Source organism: Coccomyxa subellipsoidea (genome assembly GCF_000258705.1).
Source record: "Coccomyxa subellipsoidea C-169, whole genome shotgun sequence".
NCBI classification, from domain to species: Eukaryota; Viridiplantae; Chlorophyta; class Trebouxiophyceae; family Coccomyxaceae; genus Coccomyxa; species Coccomyxa subellipsoidea.
The window spans coordinates 580,563-604,018 of NW_005178026.1; the positions used below are offsets into that span (position 1 = coordinate 580,563).

At 52.7% G+C, this 23,456-nt stretch overlaps 3 protein-coding genes across 3 annotated transcripts; all 3 read right to left on the bottom strand.

The window, feature by feature from the left end:
• Positions 1-154: 154 nt before the first annotated feature.
• On the bottom strand, positions 155-10,677 carry COCSUDRAFT_44317 (hypothetical protein; the record flags this gene model as incomplete). Its single annotated transcript, XM_005644401.1, has 24 exons — positions 155-262; positions 481-528; positions 685-786; positions 1,025-1,078; positions 1,458-1,598; positions 1,951-2,058; positions 2,416-2,556; positions 2,995-3,051; positions 3,164-3,309; positions 3,576-3,716; positions 3,880-4,029; positions 4,540-4,644; positions 5,521-5,551; positions 7,011-7,085; positions 7,259-7,447; positions 7,670-7,771; positions 7,929-7,976; positions 8,210-8,302; positions 8,956-9,096; positions 9,265-9,369; positions 9,494-9,544; positions 9,753-9,845; positions 10,035-10,294; positions 10,626-10,677. The coding sequence occupies 24 exons, from the start codon at positions 10,675-10,677 to the stop codon at positions 155-157; spliced, it is 2,541 nt and encodes an 846-aa protein (XP_005644458.1).
• A 1,259-nt stretch (positions 10,678-11,936) lies between these two features.
• On the bottom strand, positions 11,937-16,181 carry COCSUDRAFT_44318 (hypothetical protein; the record flags this gene model as incomplete). The annotated part of the gene is made up of 11 exons (XM_005644402.1): positions 11,937-12,040; positions 12,590-12,724; positions 13,039-13,128; positions 13,445-13,537; positions 13,889-13,978; positions 14,257-14,346; positions 14,626-14,715; positions 15,277-15,355; positions 15,604-15,625; positions 15,789-15,819; positions 16,124-16,181. The coding sequence occupies 11 exons, from the start codon at positions 16,179-16,181 to the stop codon at positions 11,937-11,939; spliced, it is 882 nt and encodes a 293-aa protein (XP_005644459.1).
• Positions 16,182-17,368: 1,187 nt separating this feature from the next.
• On the bottom strand, positions 17,369-23,065 carry COCSUDRAFT_58153 (hypothetical protein; the record flags this gene model as incomplete). Its single annotated transcript, XM_005644403.1, has 6 exons — positions 17,369-17,427; positions 17,935-18,135; positions 18,625-18,714; positions 19,245-19,470; positions 22,348-22,421; positions 22,900-23,065. The coding sequence occupies 6 exons, from the start codon at positions 23,063-23,065 to the stop codon at positions 17,369-17,371; spliced, it is 816 nt and encodes a 271-aa protein (XP_005644460.1).
• Between the last annotated feature and the right edge of the window lie 391 nt (positions 23,066-23,456).

Here is a 23,456-nt window from a genome sequence, read left to right on the forward strand (position 1 = left end):
TTTCTTCTTGTGAACCTCAAAATGAAAAAGGGCCTGATTGAAATCCACACCAGCTTGGCAGCATTCTGCAAGCAGTTTTCAGTATCGTCAGAAGCGAGTCACAGCTTGCAGTTCAGCAGTGTCCCTTTCCACAACTTCCTTATTCCTCTGGACTTCAAGAAGGCTCCTTGGTCTTGTCAAGGAAGTCTTCTGAGCATTCAGCGCCCAGTTGCAGATGAAGCTGCTGCCGCTGCAGCCGCCGCTGCATCCCATGGTCCCTTGCCTGACACATCAAAACCTCCGAGTAAAAACATACCCAGGGAAATAAATCAAGCCACTTTAGGGTACTCTGAACAAACAAAACACACGTTTTTGTATGGGAAACTGCACAGAGACGTCAAATTCAGGAGGTGCATGCATCGACTCTGCTCCGATTGTACACTACCACAGTGGCTTCAACAATGGAAGGCTCAAACCACTGTCTCAGGAAAACAGAAACACCTGAGGCAGCTGCTGCGGCGGCTGCTGCAGCTGCCGCGCTGTTGCCGCCTGCACACAAAGCCCACTCAAGATCATTGCTGCCAGCAACAGAGTCCAACAGAGCCCACGGACTTGATCAAGATGTAATGGAAATCAAGCGGGTCAGTTTTCTTGATGAAGCAGAAGGGCAAAGACATTAAGCGCAAGGGAATGTAAAACAATTACCTCCTGCTGCGGCTGCGGCGGCGGCTGCTGCGGCCGCGCTGTTTCCGGAAGCTGCTGCTGCCGCTGCAGCAGCTGCTGCGGCGGCCTCATTGCCGCCGCGACCTGCCAATCACAGGAACTTTTGACTCTGCTGCCAGTAAATACGATTCCTACATGTCAAGTCACAGGCATGCTCCAACCTCTTGTGCTTTCATTGCGCCATCTGGCTGCATGCAGGACTGTTGATCTGACATTGAAAACAGGTATACTTGTATGATAAACAAGCTGTGAGATTGGCATTGCCAACGACAACCGTTGCTTAATTAGTAACCTCAAGAGAGTGAGAAAGGGTGAAACGCACCGCCAGAGGCCACGGCTGCTGCCGCTGCAGCGGCTGCCGCGCCACCGTCTTTGCCTGAACAAAGCAAAAACAACGCCCCTCTCAGATATACCGTGTACGGATATCAGATGGAGACACAGAATAAGCCCAAACCGGTATCTGCAAAGCATCCTGAGACCACAGTCGGGTGGCTCTCTGTTTTTCAATGATGCTGTTCAATAAAGTAGTCATGCCACAGACACATGCATGCTGTTGCAGCATAAGTGTGATGTAAGCTGCCCTTGTTGCGCAAGCGCATCACGATCAAGAGACTGATATCGTTACAACCAGCTTATGAGGCTTCTATGGTCGGCTTTCCTCCGTTCTCTTCCTTCAACGTGGTCTACAAGACCCTTACTGGTGGGCAACAATGCGATCAAAACCCTTGGGAAACAGCTCCGGGGCTGTAACTCACCAGACGAGGCTGCGGCGGCTGCTGCTGCCGCTGCCGCGCTGTTGCCGCCTCCGGCTGCGGCTGCAGCGGCTGCGACGGCTGCAGCGCTGTTGCCAGATGCTGCGGCTGCTGCTGCTGCTGCCGCCGCGGCGCCCTCACCACCTGACACATGCATACATCACCTTGGCCCTCTCATGTCCCGCAATGCCTGCTGCCATTAATCTTGCCATCCAGCCTCCTGCGTTTAAAACTGGGAAGAACTGCGAGCTTTGGAGATCTGTGAATTACTGTGGGGGGGAGTACTTCATACTATGGTACCATGTGCATCGCATGCACTGCCTGTTTAATAGCAACATGCCTTGACGTGCAGCACGCAGCTGCCAGTATCTTCAGGATTCAGGATTGAAGGTCAGCATGAGAGATTTGTGTCAGTGGTGCTGCTTGAAAGCTTTTCTGACATTTCAAACAGTCATCAGGAACCTGGGACTTGAGCTCAGGGCAAGGGGGAGTTTACCACCGCCGCCAGAAGCACCGGCCCCGCTGGCGCCAGCTGTGCCCCCGCCGCCGCCACCGGCAGCCGCCGCAGCCGCTGCAGCCGCCGCGGCAGCCGCTCCGTTCTGGCCTGCGCATCAACCACAAGCCATGCATGACACTATGGCACTGCATTGCAACCAAGTTCAACACAAATCTGACCATGTTTGTGAAAACAGAGCTCTGTCTCCTGATGCCACTGAGGGGTGTAGCACTGCAAGCCATGCATGACATCATCATTTTGCATGCCCACCAAGTTACTCACAAACTTTGCCACATGTGTAGACAGAGGTGCCAGCGAGGTTTCCGGTAACGCAAGCCATGCATCACATCACGTTGCTGCATTGCAGTCGAACTTCACACAGATTTGCCACGTTTTGGGGGAGTGAGATGGCTCTGAGGACAGCAAAATTGCAAGTGAGATAAGGTTCATGGAAATGTGCCGCACCGGAGGATGCTGCCGCTGCTGCAGCGGCAGCTGCCGCGCTGTTGCCTCCGCCGGCCGCTGCGGCAGCTGCTGCGACTGCCGCTGCACCTTGTCCGGAGGCCGCCGCGGATGCCGCTGCGGCCGCGGCTGCGCCGTTGCCGCCTGCATGTGCACAGGGGTCAGTTTGTTATAGTACGGCGCACGGTTCAGTAGATTGGGACCTCACGCTGCCGTTTAGATACATTCTCAACCTCATGGAAGCCTTCTGAGTCCGTGTGAATGGATGTCCTCTGTCTTTGGCCTGGACTTGTAATTGAGAAAAAGATGTCGCGCCGTAGCTGACAATTTGTCTACATGAGTTCTAGCATAATTTGAACAGGTGACTTTATAGTTGACATGACACGAGGCTGGCGGGGGGCGGTATAAATACCGAGCACCGTGCTCACCGGTTGAGTGGGTCTTGCTTGGATCTGGCGAGTCCATCAAGGGGTAGGATTTTGGCAGCCTTTACTGCACACGCACCTTGCTTCTGGCAGGAAAAGCGTGTAATAATAAATATAATAATGACACGAGGATGCATTATGGGCTGAAATGACTCACCGCCTGAGCCGCTGGCCGCAGCTGCTGCAGCCGCCGCTGCTGCAGCGCCGTTCTTGCCTGCATGCGAATGCATATAATATTTGATGCTGAGGAACATCTAGAGTGGAAGGAGACAGAGTGCAATGGCAGACTTGTATGCATGGGGAATAGATAGGCCAAGGAAGGACACGCCAGAAGAGGCTGCTGCAGCCGCCGCTGCTGCGGCTGCGTTGCCTCCGCCGCCGGCAGCTGCCGCTGCAGCTGCCGCAACAGCTGCTGCATCCTTGCCGGACGCTGCGGCCGCAGCCGCCGCCGCTGCCGCTGCCGCGCCGGGATCTGCATTCAGGAAAATATTCAGTACACCACACCTTTCCATCATGAAGTTATCAGCAGCATTTGTAACAAGGCATTTCACAGCTGGGTGCCAGCTCACACTCTCCAATTCTCAAATTCTTTTTATTGCTGCGCCAAGCATGAGACTGTGTCCTTGGGGCAACGCAGATGTTGGCTCGGCAGGGTTAGCAGAGATGATGAGATGAGGTTATCTATCAGGCCCGTCATATAAATGGTGATGCCATTCTAGAGGACAAGTGGTTGGCTACCTCTGCCTTGGGTTCCCCCGGTAGTGCCACCAGCAGTTCCGGCGCCGGCAGTGCCACCCCGCTGGCCCTGTGTGCCTCCGGCTGTGGTCCCCCCTGCAGTGGTGCCAGAGGTTCCCCCAGTGGTTCCCCCTGTGGGCCCCCCTGTGCATGTCAAAACGCCTAGGTCACATTCAAAGTGCAATCTGCAGAAAGAAGCCTGCAAGAGTGCCCATAATATGCAAATGACCAGGCTCACTTTCTAGCTAGGAATTTAGCCAGTCAATGCAGGCTAAAAATTGAAAGAGGCAGGGGTTGAAGGACCAACCTGTGGCTCCACTGGGCATCGTTGTGCCGCCGGTGGTGGTGGGATTGGTTGGGCCCCTCAGCTGCGAAGGGTTCTCCCCGATGGCGGCAGGGTTCCCCCCGGTGGCGGCAGGGTTCCCACCGGTGGCGGCAGGGTTTCCCCCAGTAATGCCTGCTTGGCAGTCAATCAGTCATCACTCACTCACATACTCGAAATTCTAATAATATTCATACACGGTGTTCCTGCCAGAGGCAAGGTGCGTCTGCAGCCATGCGGCATGTCTTACCAACCCAACTCAGGGCTGACCAGGTGCCTGACTCTGGTGCTCAGAGTCAGCACCCGGCATGCCATCAAAACACATTAGAGAAAATGTAATGCTGATTTCAACATTAAAGCAGGGCGAGGGCCGACAATAAGGAGAAAGGGCTGCCTCGCAGTATAACTCTGAAAATTTGGCAGAAATCAACAATAAAATCATGTTAAGAGAATATTCCATCACAGTAGGACCTGTGCCGGCAGGCATAATGGTGCGAGCGGGAAGGCCTCCAAAGAAGGGATTGTTGCCTCCCTGGTTTGTAACTTCCCTCCTTTCAGGCTGACTCATGACAGCGGTCCTCTCAGGCTGGCTTATGCTTCTTTCAGGTTGGCTCATGACAGCGCTTCTCTGAGGCTGGCTGGTACCTGCACTGCCGGGGTTGGCGGAAAGAGAGCCGCCGCCCCGGTTGCCTTGAAATGACCCCTGGGAGCCCTGATTCGCCCCTGGGCCCTGCAGCATCTTGCGGCCGCCTGCGAATCCAAAATTCAAATTTGAAGTTCAATTATTAGAATTTGCTCACATGTGGTGCAGTCCAGATGACGGCTGTTATTTGCCACGTCAACAGTGAAGTACATGGAGCTATTTGGTTCTGCACCACCTTGTTTGCATACAATTTTGGGCCAGAACAGTATCAGTATTGCCAAATTTATGAACAGAATGCAGACACATTAGAAATTTATGATTTGAAGATGGGCAGTGACAGACTGCCCACAAGACCAACGAGCCTCAGCTGGCTCCCAAAGGTCTCTGAAATGTAACAATAAGTGAAGGCTTTTGAATTGCTTCAAATTTTCATGGCCACAAGAGCCATGTCATTCATAGTGAACCTGCCTGAGCAATTAAATATTGGCCAATGCATGCAAGCTCTCTGCTGCTCATCAGCTTGTAGCTGAGCACAACAGGCACACGCTTTTCTGAAAGCCTTTTCTCAGAGAGCTGCCTTCATATTTGGCCCATGTGCAACATGTCACTACCAGGCAATCATGCGTGTACTGACGTTTGCGCCATGGGCCACACATGAAGCAGCTGAAGATGAAAGCCTTCTTCGAATGCACAACCGGGCTTTTTGACTCTCCATTGAAGTTCTTGAACCTAGTCTCAAGAGGCACATGCAAGCAGAAAGGACTTCTCACACGCTTCAGAATGAGCAGGACTGCTGTCTGCCGACTGTTTCTCACCTGCAAGCCTGGCAGGCTCCATGACAATTGCCCCACAACCCATGAAATCCACCGCTTGGAAAGGCTCCAACACGGGCGGACGCTCTCCGACCGATCCTGCTGCGATGCCTGGTGGCAGTTTCAGAATAACGTGAAAACTTTGTAAAGCTCGTCCTTAATTTTTCAGACCTGTCCAAACTAAATTTCGAAGCTGCGACGCCTGTCAGGGCCACGAAAGCGAGAAGAACATCTAGGCAGCTGCAGGACGACTGCGTTGCAGCGTCAGCAGCGATCGATAATGGTGCAGGACCGGTCGTCTCTGAACGCACCTGCCATCAACAGAAGGAGCCCAAAGAAGGGCAAGAGTCGAGCATTCGACGGCTCCATGCTTTTAGAATTTCCAAGAAGGAGGAGAGACGAAGACAGGACGGCGCTGGGTTTGCCAGTCGTGAACGCTGACGGCTCGTCCGAACGGTAGCCTGATCGGACCCTCTCAAGCACGCTGAACGGCAAGCGTCAGGAAGTAAAACGCGTTTTGGTGCAGTGGGATTCAAGTCTTTATGTTTTAAATCGCCTTTTCATTTAAGTCGAGTGGCATGACAGATCGGTGCCATGCATCGGATGAGTCAGGCAAATGGAACCCGGAGCCAGCGGCAGCTGGAACCTGGCTCAGCATGTGCGCGTGAGTCAGAGGCAATTACTTTTCCATGTCATTCCTCGTGGAAAAACTCTTTTCAGGTGTACCCATCGTTTGAGCCGCCGCTGTGATGTCCAGCTTATGGTGCTGGCATGGTAGAGTGCAGGAAGATTTCAAGCCACTGCAGGGCAGTTGGTATTCCGATAGTAAACATGGCACAGACTTGTGTGGCATGTCGACGTTGCATCTCAGAGGGAGCGTATTGTCTCTGGAGGGCACCAGAGGCAGATGCAGGAGGCTGCTGGCTCTCTGAATAGTTCAATTAATTCATAATTCATTGGGCGAAGATTAACAGCAACCACTGGCTCTCTGGCAGGTGCTTGGACGTACAAAGGTGTCCTCTGCACATTGCCAATTCTTGCGGCTGTCCAAGCAGGGATTCAATTCTTGCGTTCTAAGTGCCGTAAGAGAGTGTCATGTTCCCTGGAGATCCTAGGCTGCACTGGCTTTAATGTTTTGAGCCGTGGAGAGTCGAAGTGCAGGCAAATGCTGAGCTCCTCGTGGCCTGAAACTATTCAAAGGATGCTGTGTACGTCTCAGCGCAATGCTACATGACTGGGTCAATACATGCATGCATGCATGCATGCGCAGTGTATTGATCAGAATAAGAAAAGGCCACAGCGATATTGATGGTCTTGGCTTCAGGCTAGGATATGAGCAGATAAAATGCATTACACCGAGTACTGACCAGAAGTTACATTATTGAACAAGAATAGCCGGAAAGGAAATCAAATACAGTCTGAAACCAAAGACAACTTCTGGGAACAATGAGCAATACATGTCCTGCCAAGGTTGTTGCATGCGTTCAGTCTGCACAGTCTAAGCAAATGGCAAGCCTCTCACATAGAGCTGTTCTAATTCAATGCGCTGTGCGCTACCTTCAAAACGAGCAAGCGTCTGTAACTGACTGAAACCGGCCGCATTACAGTCCAAACGACAGTTCATTGTTTCCTCCTCTCTTAAAATTGAACTCTTCACGCACTTGAGCGCAGTCTGCTCCACGTCTAGCGTCCTCCTGCCGCGGCCGCAGCAGCAGCTGCGGCGGTGCCATTCCTGCCTGCAAGCAGTGCAATCCACATTAAAAGGAGCACTCAAGATCTCAGTGACAGCTGCAGGAACCAGAGTACCTTCCTCAAGCTGACCAGGCAACAGCAATGGAGCACCTGCTGCTGCCAGGTTTGTAAGGATAAGGGTGGGGATTTTTTTCCCTCTAACAAGATATGTGCGTACCAGTGGCTGCAGCGGCGGCGGCCGCAGCTGCGGCGGCTCCGTTCTGGCCTGCCGCTGCTGCGGCGGCGGCGGCTGCCGCGGCTCCGCTCCCGGCGCCTCCGGCCGCGGCCGCAGCCGCCGCGACGGCCGCTGCGCCGTTGCCTCCTGCCGCAGCGGCGGCTGCTGCTGCCGCTGCCGCTCCATTTGCGCCTGCAGCATGCCACAGCAAGGACTATCACACGTTTATTTGGATACGTCCCTGATGTTCTTCAGGACTTTCTTTCCCTTTCAAAACCACTGTGAGAGCACCCCTCACGCACATGCATTATCATGCCTGAATGAAGACAATGGGCTTCTTATATTCAATGTAGTTGATGTAGTCAGAACATGAGCCTGCATGTCGTCTCCTTGTCAGATGCCCAGGAAGCTCACCGTTGCCCATCTGGCCGGCAGCTGCAGCGGCTGCAGCGGCCGCTGCAGCACCGTTGTTTCCTGCAGTCGCTGCTGCCGCTGCGGCCGCAGCTGCGCCGTTGCCTGCAGGTGAGAAGAACACCAATAAGCATCCCAAGGGAAACCAAGTCCTTCAGCTATTGCCGACTTATGGGAAAACTTGAGTCTAGGCTCTGCTCCTTGTCAGCACATGGACGCCTGAGTAATCAGTTGTCCTTGAATGGTGCATGAACAAACTCACCGGAAGCTGCAGCGGCGGCGGCTGCGGCGGCTGCCGCGCTTTTCCGGCCTGCAGATACACATCTCAGGATTCAGTCAAGGCGGTCTGCTGACACCGATGCAGCAAATGCTGATAGTTGCAGGACGCCGCCAGGAAGATTTTCAAGATCCCCTTGCAATTCCAGATTTTTTGCATGCGTCCAGAATGGCAGGCTTTAGCGGTACAGGGGCTTGCATGCAAATACTCAGAATTAGCCAGTGTCACAGCCAAAAGGAAGGAAAGAGCATTTAATTTGAGCGCACCTCCTGCTGCAGCGGCTGCTGCTGCCACTGCGGCTGCGTCCTGTCCCCCGGCAGCGGCCGCGGCGGCTGCGGCTGCGGCCGCCCCCTCCTTGTCTGCAGATATCACCAGACACTGCTCTGTAAGCGCACCCATGCCAGCACAGAACAGGTAGGGCAGCAGGCTTGAGCAGTGTATAGTCAGTCCATCACTTCATTTTGGAGTACTCGGTGGCATCTTCTTACAACAGTGCTGACAACAACGTGCTAACAACAGTGCAGCACTCGAGTTTGAAATTGACAGCTATATCTGTCAGAGGGCGCTCACCTGTGGGCATGGTGTTCCACATGGCCTTAAACCAGTCGCTGCCCTGGGTGTTGCCATTGGATGTCTGTCTGTCGTTGTTGGAGCCCCTGAAGGAGGTGTCCGGGAAGTTGAAGGTGTTGAAGCCGCCGCTGCCACCATTGTTGCCACTGAAGCCCTGGTTGGATTCATTGTCGCGGAGCAGCTTGCGCCTGCTCCCGCCGGCTGCTGCTGCCGCGGCCGCAGCTGCAGCGGCTCCATTCTGGCCTGCAATGAATTCAGCAAAAATGTGTTCTGTTGGTAAGAACATGCCTTTTACATGCTGCAAGCACCAGGTGATCAAGGCGCATTGGTAATTTTTATGCAGAGCAGCTGATGCTTTGAACCGACATATTGACCGCCTCGGGCTAAGCATGTCAAGCAGTGAATAATGCAAAATATGGCAAGGGGGGGAAACTGGTTGTACCTGCAGCTGCTGCAGTGGCGGCGGCTGCCGCGGCTCCGCTCCCGGCGCCTCCTGCCGCGGCCGCAGCCGCCGCGACGGCCGCTGCGCCGTTGCCCCCTGCCGCGGCGGCGGCTGCTGCTGCCGCTGCCGCTCCGTTAGCACCTGCAGTCCAATACAACAATGGGCTTCAGAGGTGGGCTTTTTGCAAAAAGGAATGCAGAATGCATGTCTTACACCACATCAAGAGATCCTTGTAGCTTTAAGTATCGACAGCAGCCCTTGCACCAGTGACAATCATGGTATAGAGCATTCAAATGCAGATGCGCTCACTGTTGCCCATCTGGCTGGCTGCTGCAGCGGCGGCTGCGGCTGCAGCCGCGCCATTGTTTCCTGCAGCCGCTGCTGCTGCCGCGGCGGCCGCGGCTCCACCAGTGCCTGCACACGAGAAACCTTGGTTTAGCAAGAATCTGACAATACCCTCGGGCACAGCAACCTGTGCTTCTGCCTGTTGCAGATACGAGAAGCAGTTTGATATCCATGCAAAAAAGATCACACGTACCAGAAGCTGCAGCTGCGGCGGCGGCGGCGGCTGCTGCCGCACTTCCCTGACCTGCGGATGCACATTCGGCAAGTTGTAGAAATATATTGGACTGACATTATTTGACAGCAGCATCTTCTGCAGCATAGGTTGCTTGCAGCACAGGCATCAGAGTGGGGCATTTGATCAGCCCTTATTCGGCTGGGAGCAATGTCACCTTACTGACTGACTGGCAAGAATGCATGAATGTGGCAAGAGAAACACAGTGAGAGGTGCGCACCTCCTGCTGCGGCGGCTGCTGCTGCCACTGCGGCTGCGCCCTGGCCCCCGGCTGCGGCTGCGGCAGCTGCTGCTGCAGCCGCTCCCTCCTTGTCTGCAAAATACCGTACAGCGATAATATTACCCATTGCCAAGGCAGAACCAGAGCGCAAAGCAACACATTGCTGTGAAAGAATCAAGATCTCAGCAAGAGAAGCCCCACAGTTTGCAGAGTCAGGACACCACAGCGGATGACTTCAGGTGCAAAGCAGTCTCTGCTGTTGCTGCAGAATGCCCGACAAACACAGCCAAGGAAGTCACCTGTGGGCATGGTGTTCATCATGGGCTGGAACCAGTTGCCGCCCTGAAAGTTGCCTTCGGGTGTCTGCCAGTTGTTGTTGAAGCCCTGGAAGGAGGTGTCAGAGCCCTTGAAGCCGTTTCCCAGGCCCTGGAATATGTTATCGGTGCCAAAGCCGCCATTGTTGCCACCGTTATTGCCGTTCGAGCCCTGGACGGAGTCATTGTCACGGAGCAGCCTGCGGCTTCCCTGAGCTGCGCAGGCGCCTGAGCACCACAAAGGAAGAAATAAGGAAAGAAGTTGTGCTGTACTTAAGAACCACACCCTGACGTGCATGGCACTTCGTCTACTCCGCTGAATTCCGAAACCGGAACCTGAAACAAGATCAGGCATTCTTTGCCGGCAAGGACAACCAGAGCAGCAAGGCAAGCTGAAATCCTTTAGGTATTGAACACTTCGGATGCCCTTTTGGCATGACAGTGCCCAGCAGCTTTGGTTCAGGCGCTCTCGGAAAGTGTTCCGAGAGCATGGTTTTGCCAACCTTAGACGCTCATTGTCTGGGCCGGACAGGCAGGGAGCCAGGAAGAGAGGACAGACCTGCTAGCAGGGCGAGAAGGCCGAAGAGCATCAGGTGTCGGAGAGCAACCATGTTGACGTCGGCGACTGGAGTCGAGCTCAGGCGAGGAGGTCAGAGACGGAGTCGGCACAGCCTCGAGCACAGAAACTCTGAACGGATGTGCTCAGCTGTAAGCGAAGGCAAGAAAGCATAGAAGACTTGAAAGTTTTATGTGGTGAGAGGAGCAGGTCGCCTTTTATAGCGACCGAGAAAGGGGGCAGCTGTCCGGGATCGAAAATGAGGTAATGGGCGAACAGCGCCCGGGCAGCGCCGTGCCACCATCTGGCGCATGCATAATGCAGCCAGGTGATGCATAGACAGTAATTTCCGAAGCAACTCCCAAACAGAACATCGGAGAGTTTGAGTGGCACAACCACTACTATAGAGTCGTAATTATGGCCCCCTGGTGACTCTCTCATGATGAGGAACATGAAGCAAGCCCTCTCCTGCCACGACATATGTGAGAGCCATCTTACTTGTACCAGGCTCTAGTAGATTGCATGCATGTGTGCATGCAGAAACTTGGCAGCTGTTCTTTCCCAAGCCAAAGGAGCCTGTTGTGAGAGGCAGGTCATCACGCATTTTACTGGCATGCAAGACAATAAAATGCAGATTTGGACAAGGATTAGTATTGCAGAAAACCAGGATAAGACTGCAGAAAGTGTGCTGCCTTACTGCATGCTGCCAACAGCTGCTTATACCCTGCTTGAGAAGTGCCATGTGACCATGCAATGCATCAACACCGGAGAAGACCAGGGAGCGTCTGTCATTTTTCACAAGCGTTTACATCCAGGGTAGTGTCTCATACGCAACAGCACGTGCTTGCAATGGCAGGATTTTTGCAAGCCAAGCAATATTCAGCTTCATTGGAAGCACATCAGCATTCAATCAATAGCTAAGAGAGCAACCTTGACCCAACTTTGAAGACACCCTGCTTCAATCGAGCAGGGCATCATTCACTTCGTCAAGGGTGCTCTTCATGCCTAAGCATCAGGGCAAAGTCACAGCATCAACACACAGGCAGGATTACTCCACAGATTTGCAAATGCAGTTAGGAACACAAAATTCAAACATCCCCTGTTCAAAATTCAGCAGTGCACCGCTGAGAGGGATTGCGCATAATTCCAGATTTTGGGCAGCTCAGAGCTTCTGCAGGACTTCAACACTCCAAGTACAGCACCACACAAGCGGACCATGTCCCGTTCTCTTCCTTGCATGCAATGGGCGGTGATTGCATTGTTGCTCTTCTTGACCCCCTTGGCAGGGCTGCAGCCACAAGGGGTAATAATCGCTCACCCCGCCGCGGCGGCTGCGGCTGCAGCGGCGGCGGCAGAGTTGCGCCCGGCGGCGGCAGCTGCCGCAGCTGCGGCCGCGGCTGAACCCCCGTCCCGGCCTCCTGTGTGCAGAGCAAAAGGTGATTGAGTGCATTCAGGGCTCTCAACATCCCTTGCCCCTCTGGGGACCTTCATCGAGCGCCCTGGAACACACTAAGTAGAGGGATGAACCCCAACTGCCAGGCCTTTCTTTTTGTTGTCCTTCTGACTTGCTTGCCCCTCTATAAAAATAATGATGCACCAGTGTAAGGACAGTCCCAGCTCAGTTCGCTGCAGCAAATCTAGCAGTCACAGCTCCTCCTCCCGGAGAGAGCACTGCTGCCAGCAGACTGCTGAACTCATGGCTGCTGTTTATGATTGCTAGCAGTTTGCCTTGATGGAAGATTACCATATTAACAAAGTGAAGTGATACTTGGTCCTTCGGCCCTGGCTGCTGGGGGGCAATTCAAATACTGAGCACCGTGCCCACGGTTGTTTGGGCCTTGCTTGGATCTGGCAAGTCCTGCTTGATTTTGGCAGCCTTTACATGCACCTTGTCTACAGTCGCACCTTGCCTCTGGCAGGGAAAGCGCGTTGAATAATTTGCAGTAAACAAGAGGAACTGTTCGCACCACCACCAGCGGCAGCTGCGCTGGAAGCTGCTGCCGCGGAGCCGCCTCCGCCGCCGCCACCAAAGCGGCTGCCGCCGCCAAAGCGGCCGCCGCCGCCAAAGCGGCCGCCGCCCCAGTCGTTCAGCTTGCGAGCACCTGCTCACCCCACACGGCAAATATTTTCATCAATTCAACTACAGGAGCGGGAATCAATAATTGTTCAAGTTCCTAGCACTTGCTCAGCCCACGCGGGAACTTTTTCACCAATGCATGCATTGCAATGGCAATCATAGGCTTGTGTACAATATTCGGCAACCACAGCACAAATTTGACTCACTGTTTATCCTATCTCCTGCAGTGAGTTCCATAAGCACCGTACATCAGTTGGCCGCAAGCCTGATTGAACAAATGTTACAAATGGCAATCCATGCTTCTGAGAACCTTGCTGCCAAAGTGAACCTAGAGGTTACCTGCTGCTGAGCTGCCGTGGTCCCACTCCGCCAGCTTGCGGCCCCGGGAAGCTGCTGCGGCAGCCGCCGCTGCAGCTGCCGAGTTCCTCCCTGGCAGCACAGCATCCCCGTGTAATTGCTGCAGTTGGCACTGTTCCTCTCAATTCTAATTTTGTTCTACTTCAGTTACAGCATGAAGGCACGTATACAAAGCTTTCTATCCAAAATTACCAAAGGCCTAAGGCCTTGAACCGCAGAAGTAACAATGCATTGGCCTCTCAAGCCCGCTAAGATATCTTCTTATGAGCTTCCTGCCGTGAAGGAAAGGCTAGTTCCTTCTGATTACTGCCAAGTGTTTCCAGGGGGTGCTGGCTTAGGGTGTCCACTGCCGGATGCATGTCCACACCACAAAAGTATATACTCACACCTGCGGCTGCCGCAGCTGCAGCGGCGGCAGCGGACGAGCTGCCACCAAAGCGGTTGAAGCCTCCTCCCCACCAGTCGGCCAGCTTGCGGCCACCTGTACAGCAAAACAACGCCAGCACTACTGATTGCTGCATTTGTCCTTGGTACTGCCTCAAGAGGCAGGCGCATTCACAAATTGCCTTGGTCAACCATCCTGATCCTAGGAGTTTAACAGATGCCTGTGCAGCAGAATCAGCACTACTGAATCCTGCATTATCCTGGACACTGCCTCTTACATCCTGCGCATGATTTAAAATGCCTTTGTCAACCATCCTGATCTGGGAGTCTTACAAATGCTTTTTGATTTCCAGAATGGCTCTCTCTCTCTCTCTCTCTCTTTCTCTCTTTCTCTCTCTCTCTCTCTCTCTCTCTCTCTCTCTCGCAAGAGTCAGGGGCAGTTGCACACCTGCTGAGGCTGACTCATGCTCGTGCTCTGTCAGCTTACGCCCACGACAGGCAGCCGCCGCAGCCGCAGCCGCCGCTGCCGAGTTCCTCCCTGCTTGCACATGAGCGATCCTTCAATGCCATGCCTTTCACCTTGTATAATTATTACCAATACACTTGTCCTGCCAAGAGGCAAAGTGCGCCCTGCACACAAGCTGCAGTTAAAGGCTGCCACAATCCGACCCCTTGTTGGACTCGCCAGATCCAATACCGACCAAACTAACTGTGGGCACAATGCTCCGTATTTAAACCGCCCCCCGCCAGCCAGGGCCGCAGAATATGCCATGACGACAGCCATGACGACAGCAGAAGCAGTGGTCAGAAACATACCTGCGGCAGCTGCGGCGGCTGCCGCAGCTGCGGAAGAGCCGCCGCCATTGAAGCGGCTGCCACGCCTCCAGTCGGCCAGGCGGCGAGCGCCTGCATGCCAGCACATGCAAGGTCACTGGGTCATCATGTACAGTCACTCTATCAGTCAATTACACCACATAGCTTCCAGCCAGGTTAGGGCTCATCCCATGCCAGACTTCAGGACTCAATGTCAGCGCCCAGCATGACATGTAAACATTGGAAAAAACAGTTCTGGTGACACGTCTATGGGTCTCACACCCACTGTCAACTTTTAAGGAGCATCCAGCAAGATTTATTGGTTGTGAGTGAGCGTGCAATAATCAGGGAGAGTGGGTTTTGCAGGTCCACCTGGCGAGGTCAGTGCCGGGCGGGTGTGCTCCCAGTTCTCTTCGAAGGCCGCAGAATCCTCTACAGCAGAGCTCAACAGCTTGCGGCAACCTGCAGTCACAGCCCAAGATGCATTACTTAGTGAAAATCAATTTCACCCAGTTAGAAGCATCATATAAATGGAGAGGGCAGCAACCCCTGCACACAAGACACCATTCCCAGCAACATGGAGCATACAGACCAGTTGCTCCCTGGTAAAGTACAAGCAGGACAGCTGTATTTCATCATGGCAAGATTCATGGAATGGCATGTGGTGGCTGAAGTGCCCAATCGCATTCTCCTGCATTTTACTTTGGTGCATGGTAGCAATTGGCCAGACAGAACATGCACTTCCCCATGCCAACAACAGCCGGAAGGGCTGTCATGGATGATTCACATGCAGGCGCATGTCTCATGGGGCGTGCGATGGGGGTTACCCTCACTTAGTGAGGGTGGCCAATTACTTTCTGTTTACCAGCAGGACAGCTGCATGTCAACATGTCAGGCATGATGGATGGCATGGAGCGTCTGCATGCCCATGCATGAGTGTGTGCATGCTTCAAACTACCAAATTATACTGCGCATGCAGGTGCATCTCTCATGGGAAGTGCGCTGGAGAGCTGGAGACGGTACCTTGGCTGTCAAAGGCAATTCTGTCTGCAGGAATTCCTCCAATCACTTCTTCGACCCACTCGCAGGGGTTTGAGATCCCCTGCACATTAGCAAACACCCAGTTACCTTTAGAGCCGGACCAGCCATGATGCATGCAAAGTCTTGAGCACCAAAGATTGCACCAGATGCCATCCTGCATCTGCATGGCATAATGTGTCTGAATCCCTGCCAGCATGCTTTTTCAGATATGGTGCTGAAGCAGGCGGTCCCTTCACCAGTAGTCGACACATCAAATTGAGGATATTTGTCACGTGTGATTTGTCATGGTGATTGGGAATGAGCACTCACATAATTGACGTCCACAACTTCACTGCGGGTCAAAGCGACAAGGAGTCAGCCTCGTCGAGCTTGAAGCTGCGAAGGTGTCTAGAAAGGCAGCAGATGAAAGAAACATCAACATGCAACGGATCCTCCCCTGATGCAGGCAATTCGCTGAACTTCAAGGTGTTAAGTGGGTTTAGTGCTGACATTACCTGATCTCTGCTGAAGCGCCAATGGGTGGTCCTGCACATGAGACACCATTGTTTAAGCCTTGTTGTCAAACTGCAGCTTGAAATTCGAGATGCAAAGACGTCTGTTGATATGTCTGGGGTAAAGAGGGGGCTTCCTCGACACCCAGACCAAACGCAAGCAAGTATGTTTGAGAGCTCATGCATGAAATGTTCGATGGCATCTTTCGAAACGTTCTCTCACGGCTCGATCGTGTCAGAAAAGCTCAGCGCGGTTACACTGGCACATCCAACGACTATCTCGCAACTTCCCAATAAGTTGTAGGGAGAACATTCACGCACTAAGGAGAGTCACGCACCCGAGGAGACCGCAAACAGGACCAGGGAAAGACACGCCAGGACCTTGTTCAGAGCCATCGAAGCCAGAGATACAAATCACCGGAATAGCAGAGCGAGTTGCTGCGGATCCTTTCCTTCGATGAGGCTGGCGAGCGCTGAGACCCGATGATGACGAAGCCGAAATGTCGTTTGTCGACGCTGGCACAGGCTGAGAAAGGACCAATTGCAACACAAAAGATCTTTCCAGCAATTGTTTTGCTGATTAGGAGAAAGGTACAGGAAGGCACCATCTGTATGGTCTCAGCAAGCAGCAGCTGTTGCAGAGCTGTCACGCTGGTTAGTCAAATCTGCCAAGTGGGGCCTTGTGCGACATGCACCTGGATGACTCAGCCAGATGATAAGATGGCCAAAACATGTCACCGCCAGCTTCCTTTACAAAATTCGATGCTGTGCATTTAGTCAAGGGTGCTACAAAGCTGTGCGGCCGTCGAAATCTGCTGCAGGCACGGTCTTTGCCAGAGCACCGGCAACAAATGCTTCAAATTGCACTTGCAGTCTGCACACGTGCCCAGCACAACAATATGTCCAGGCTTCTTGTACACCCTGTGATGTTCTGGTATCCAATGGTATATGAGGGATGGCATGGGATATATGGGTTCAGACATGGCCACCGCTCATAAAGATGTGGAATTACATCACATGAACAAAGCAAGTCCAGGCCCCACTTTATCACACCAAGCAAACATCTCACTGGTTTCAAGGCCAGGTGTCATCATAACACCTCATCTGCAATCACAACATTGTGCTTGGAGCAACCTTGACCCTTCTAACACTCTGTATGGGAATCTCCTCTTGAGCTGTCAAGGGTGCTCTTTCGCACACTTTTACTGAATGCAGAATGCAACACAAATGAACATCAGGTACCAATCGCACGGCAAAGCACAACATGCCATGAAAACCTTGCCTGGCTGCTCAAAGCAGGTGCAACCTTGATGAACAACATGGCTAGGCGAAAGCCAGCACTGCGCTGTTGAGAAATTCCAGCTCTCAAGCATTCATGATACTGTTGCACGCACTTGCACCTTGTTCACTCTATATCCTGGGCATTGCTCGTTGAGTACATCGCACAATTCCAACATGCTACTGATGCTTTGAACATGCGCAATGTCCTTGATAAAAGCAGCTGTCTACCACAGCTATATAGGTAGACAGCTCATGCTGGCAGCAGCTCTGCTGTCATGGCAATACAGCCCACGTTTGCCATTTCAGCGGCGGTTCTCAGATCCCTCGCGACCCTCGAAGTCCACGCCCAGCATCTTGCGGCCTGCACAGGAGCAGTAATTGCACCTCAAAAAGAGAGAGCGCATTCCCACATCAGTGCATGCGCTCTTTAAGCACTGAAATCAGCGCCCCAACTTAGGCAAGCAAAAACGTGTTCAAGAGTATTGCCCTCTTTTATATTGAGAAAGCAGCTGACACTGTGAAGTTCTGTTCCTTGGGCAACTGCATGCACAGCATAGGATCTGACCCAGGGACACAGGTTCTAAAAAAGCGTCAACAGTATGCAAATGTGGAACTATGGGTTGCAGAAGTACTGCCTCCTGGCCACCGCATGCACAGCACAGATGCTGCCCCAGGAACACAGGTTGCTACAATAGAGATTGCCAGAAGCTTTCGCATTGTGCAATTGTGGAATCATGCATTACCAAGATGCTGGCTCGAGGCAACCGCATGCACAGCACAGATGCTGCCCCAGGCAAAACAGGTAAACAGGACACGGCAGGAATTGAAATGAGGCTGAGATGGTGGGAAGCATGCGTGGCAGCCGCACCGGAGAAGCCGTGTTCCCCAAAGCCGCCGCGGTTGCCGAAACCGCCAAAGCCGCGGCGGTCGCCGAAGCCGCCAAAGCGGCGTTCGCCGAAGCCGCCGAAGCCGCGGCGCTCTCCGAAGCCGCCAAAACCACGGCCACCCTTAAAACCGTGGCCGCCGTGCCAGCCGCCCCAGTCAGCCAGCTTGCGGCCGATGCTGGTCCCTGCGCAATATGCAAACATGCTACTTACATTCCTGACACTAATATTAACCATCATCAGCTTGTTTTTTCCTCCAAAAAATTCTTTTTCTTACTATTGTTACAAGTGTGTTCCTGCCAAGAGGCGAGGTGCGCCTGCAGGCAAGCTGCAGTGATGGCTGCCAAAATCCTACCCCTTTATGCATTCACCGGACCCAAGCAAGCCCTAATCAACCTTGGGCACGGTGCTCGGTTAACGTACGGGGCCCCGCAGCTGGGGGCATGAGGAATAATCGGAATAATACTGTGCCGACGGTACAAGCTACAACTGGCTTTGAATCATGCAGCCAGTGTCTGCAACACTTGACATGGCATCCTGCAAAGAGACATGCAGGGTCTGTACAGGCGCACAGTCATCTAGCGCAGAATTGCTTCCCTTTGGAAATGACATGCATGTGACTCAAATATATCGATGCCCACAGGGTGAGAAAACGAGGAGAAAAGGAAATCCACCAGCAGCAGCAAAGTTGCCCCCGTCGCCGGAAGTGACAGCGATGCCGTTGCAGTTGCGCCAGAAGGGCCAGCAGCCCCACCAGGAAGTGCCTGTGACATCACATTGACCATCATCACGTGCAGTCTTTACAGAAATGCGACAAGGTCTTGCAGCACTCAGTTGCCTCTTCTGAGCTATGAGCATCAGAGTTTATGAGAGGGCACACTCCAGAGGCAATATGCATAGAGTTCATATGCAGAGTTTCCTCTGGCCGCACAGCAATGGATTGCAGCAAAGAGGTGCCTCATCTAAGACTTGAGCTCTGCTGTTGACAGTGCAGCTACTATCACTATCGCACCCACATGTGATGTGCACGCATGCCACAAAAATAATTCTTTTGGTATCATGGAGACAGCCTCCTGCGGCAGGCATCCGCAGCGCAGACTGAAATATCTGAAGCAAACTTGTCTGACGCATGAGCTGCTGTCACTGCCAGAAACAGCAACAAATGCACAGGCGTTGCGCATGCAAGACACATGCAGAGCTTCATTTTGGCATGATGCATGCACTTCACATGTGATGATGACTGTGGCATCATTCAAACAGTCTCGTTTGCTAAACTTTGCTGAAGGGCACTCACGAATTGGAACGGGTGCTGTGGCAAAGGGAGAGTTGATGGTACGGATGTTGCCATTTTCATCCACAACGCCGATGACGCCATTGTTGTTGAACTGGCCCACAGCGCCCTTGAAGCCCTGGGGACCGGACGAGGAGCTTGAGAAGACTCCGTGGGTGTTGGATGGCAGGGGGAGGCCGGGTTCCCCCAGATGACCCGCCACCCACTGGCCTGGCCAGGTCAGGACCTCCTGCATCACGCCACAGGAGAAGCTGTGTCAGTCATCAGCCCACATCATGTTGTTATTGTAAATAGGTGCCTTTCCTGCCAGAGGCAACGTGCGCCTAGAGAAGCTGCAAGTAAAGCTTGCCACGTGCCAGCCCACATGTAGCTTGCTTATATCTGCGCAGCGTGCTCACTCTGGCACATGCTCTGCCTAGATGTCAGCATCTGTCGTACTCTGACTTGATACATCTTGAGTTCTAGACGGAGAGCATCATAGACAGGAGCAATAGTCGGGTTGCTGGGTTACTGCAGCCAACATGCATCATGTGCTGGCTCCAGTAGGGTACTCACATTGAAGTCAGGCCCATGTTGAGCCACTTGGCGCCTGCAGAACACATGAGCATCTTATCATGCCTGAGGTCTCAGATCATTATCATGCATGAGAATATGAGAACCGTTACATGCATGCAAGACTCAATAAACTCATCTGAATGTTTCAAATACTCTCAGGGCACCGTCTGTGAGTGTCATGCAGCATTGAGGGCATGCCCTGCTAAGTAGAGTCATGGAATGGAGATTACTTGCTGGCCTTATTTACCTGTCATCGGCCAGGACCTTGAAGGAAGGACCTGCACATCGCAAAAGAAGCTTAGCAGCTTCTCATGGCAATCTTACTCTTTGGTGATGTCAACAGCAATGGTGCACATCAGCCTTAAAAGGGACAATTTGGCGTTTGCTTCTCGTGTCTGTGGTAGCCTTTCGGTCTGTTGAGACTTCATCGGAGGTGTCTGGCAGTGATCTATCAGCCAAGATTGCGCTGAGGGATGCGGACTGCGTCCAGCTGTGGCAGCCGACATGCAGGAAACGGGTCGCAGCAGCTGGAAAAGCAGCTTCAGGGGATTTGCTTACGCACGCACCAGAGCACATGGCGAGGACGACGAGGACGCAAACGAGGCCCTTCATGTTGAGATGCGTGGAAATCGGTGAGCTTCGGAAAAAGGTTGCAGCGGCACACGTTCAGTTGGTGACGCAGGACGACCAAGGTCCTAGCACAGGATGGTGCTGAGCGAGATGAAAGGACGCTGTCCGACACTGTGAGTCTAAAATTATGACGTTTGGAGTCCTTTTGCTTCTGAGCTGTCCTTGTCAACCATTAGTCATGGCTTGACATTTGGGGCGTTACAACTGCATGTTGCTGCTGGAGATGAAGATGTGCATCATTGACTTCAATGAAGCAGCTTCAAGCGATTGCCCTACATATCTGCCCTTCTTTGACGCTTGACAGCTGGTTCTAAAGCTGCCACATGCGCTTGGCAGGTGTGAAGTTTGGTCAGTGGCAGGCCGTAGGGCCTTTGTCACAAAGGTTCGCTTATCAGGGCATGTTGACATGTTAATTTTGATGTTGACATCAACATCAACATCATGATCATTCCGCCAGCATAGGTCTGACAGATGAGGTCAGCTGGGGCACTGACCCACTCATGTAAACCAGAGGCAACGAGAGGCCCGCCATGGGAGAGACCGGGGTACTGCATTGCAACGTCTTGCTTACATCTGTTATTTACAGGTTGTAACACGCGCTGGTGCCATGGGTTCAGGTCATATTGCTTCCGCTGGGCTTCTTGTGGCAAAGAACCTGCTAGCTAGCAGCGCTGAGGCACGTGGCAGCCAGGCAACATTCCCAACAGCATTGTGATTGCCAGCATAACAGGTCAAGCTCTTCATTCGATCAAAGGGCCCAAAACTAACAGCAGACAGGAAAGAACCGCTACAGGTGAGCACCAGACACAAGCTTCCTAAGAAATCTCAAACACACTGACAGGCCCAGGAAACATCATTAGTCTTGCACTGTTTCCTAAGAGACCCCAAAGATATAAGCAAAAGGGCAAGCGTTTGCATGACAGGCCAAGACTGGCAGAGTAGCTAGGATCCGTTCAGCGTATGATACAGGCAGCACATCGAGAGGCTGAGCAATGTTCCTCCCCCTCTCGGATGCATATTTTTTTATCCATTGAGGGTGACCTCCTTGATTCCTTGCCAGTTCAGACCAATGCTCATTGCCGTTCAATAACTGGTTAGCATCTGCAGGGGGTCCTGCATGGGTCACACAGACTTCAGCATGCATGCAAGCATGCAATTGCTTAACGCCCTCTTATACAATTTGAACAGGCTGGCATGCATGACGAATCTGTTGACGCATGATCAGCAGACATTGTACAGCCTGGCATGATCAACCATCGATGAGGAATGCACAACAGCAGATGATGGACGGTATACCTCTGCATTGATGGACTCCTGGGAGTGGCAGCAGGGCACTTGCACCTGCATTTCCAACGATGCAACTGTCAGCAGGGGCGCCTATAGGTTGTCATGTGACTGCTCCATGTCAGACATTTACCACTTCATGGCTGTGACGAAGCTTGTTACTGTTCTTGACTTGATCTCTGATCAGAGAGGGTTGCCAATCTGAGTTCTGCTCTTGGCAGAGCCTGTTCAGCCACACTGAATTATCTGTGCTGGACACAGAAGATACCTAGCAACCAAGATCTGAGCATCACTTTGTGGACTACTTATATATCACAATGGCATTGCATGTACGAATGCCGAGCACCGTGCCCACGGTTGATTGGGGCTTGCTTGGATCTGGCGAGTCCAACAAGGGGTAGGATTATGGCAGCCTTCACATGCAGCTTGTCTGCAGACGCACCTTGCCTTCGGCAGGAAAAGCGTGTAATAATAGTAACTAGAATTGCATGTACATGTGCATCTCTACTCCTGCTGCTCAGATGATGTCAACGGCATTTACCAACAATAATGCATGCACTCTATGTTGGAGGACCAGGCATGCATGCAACCAGAGAGACAATACATGGTCAAGAGAGGTGTGCAGCGGGTGACTCACGTTCAGCAGCTTGCGACCATATGCTGTGCCCTTAGGTGGGTCAATGGCTCCAGGGGTGCCAGCCAGCGGTCCAGCTGCAATGCAAAAACACATCTTTGGCATTGATCTCCTAAAGCACTTGATTCACGCCATTGACACTGCACGGGGATAATTTGAGTGAATTCCAGCAAGGCACGCAAAAGGATCTGCCCGTGAGGTGCACTGATGGTTGTGTCTTAGCAGAAGTGGAAGCAGTCGTACACAGTCTTATATGGCAAGGTGTTGAATTATCGATTCAATTTGTAAAGATGCAATTCCATTGGCCGAAGCTCCTTTCCTGATACTACTGGCTGCTTGAACAAGGCATCACTGGAATGCTCGACTCTCTGGTGACTCATCATGAGGCAGTCCTTCCAGCACTCTAAAATTATGAGTAGGAGTTCAATAGATTTAGTTGTATTACTCTGAAAGGCAAGAAATCGTACGAAACGACGAGCCCAGCCAATGGGATGCTTTGAGATGCCTGCCGACGTCAGATACTGCCAACTCTGGAAGACACGACAGGCATCTCACCTTTCAGTCCGGCAATGGGATATTCGTAGAAGGTCGCCTGGTACCATACGCCGTTGTCTGTAGGCACAATCGTGTCCCACACAGCCTTGCTCTCCGTTGGCGACATCAGGCTCGCCAGGACGAGGCTGCAGGCAAGCAGCGACAGCAGCTTTGTCCGCTGCACCATTTTGATCTCCGATGAAGCAGGAAAGGCAAATGCCTTGGAAGAAGATAGCTTTGCAACCAGACAGATTAATGTATCTCAGTGAGCGGGCTTCTGGAGATTCTGCGAGGACCGATGCTGAGTCATAAGCGCCACATGTGCTGCTGACCTGGAGGCATACCAGCATGAAAAAGGGCATGTAAACCGGCTAAGGAACATGCAGAACACTTCGTCAAGTTACATCATTCCCCTGCATCGTGACATGCGAGCTCGACCTTTGCGCTTGCAGGGTAGACGCATGCGATCCAGAGATGCACTGTGCATCATGATCATGATCACGTACATTCATTTGGATTTCAATCGCATACAGCTTGCAACTTTGAACTTCAAGCTTCAAGCTTGGTGCAGATGCAGT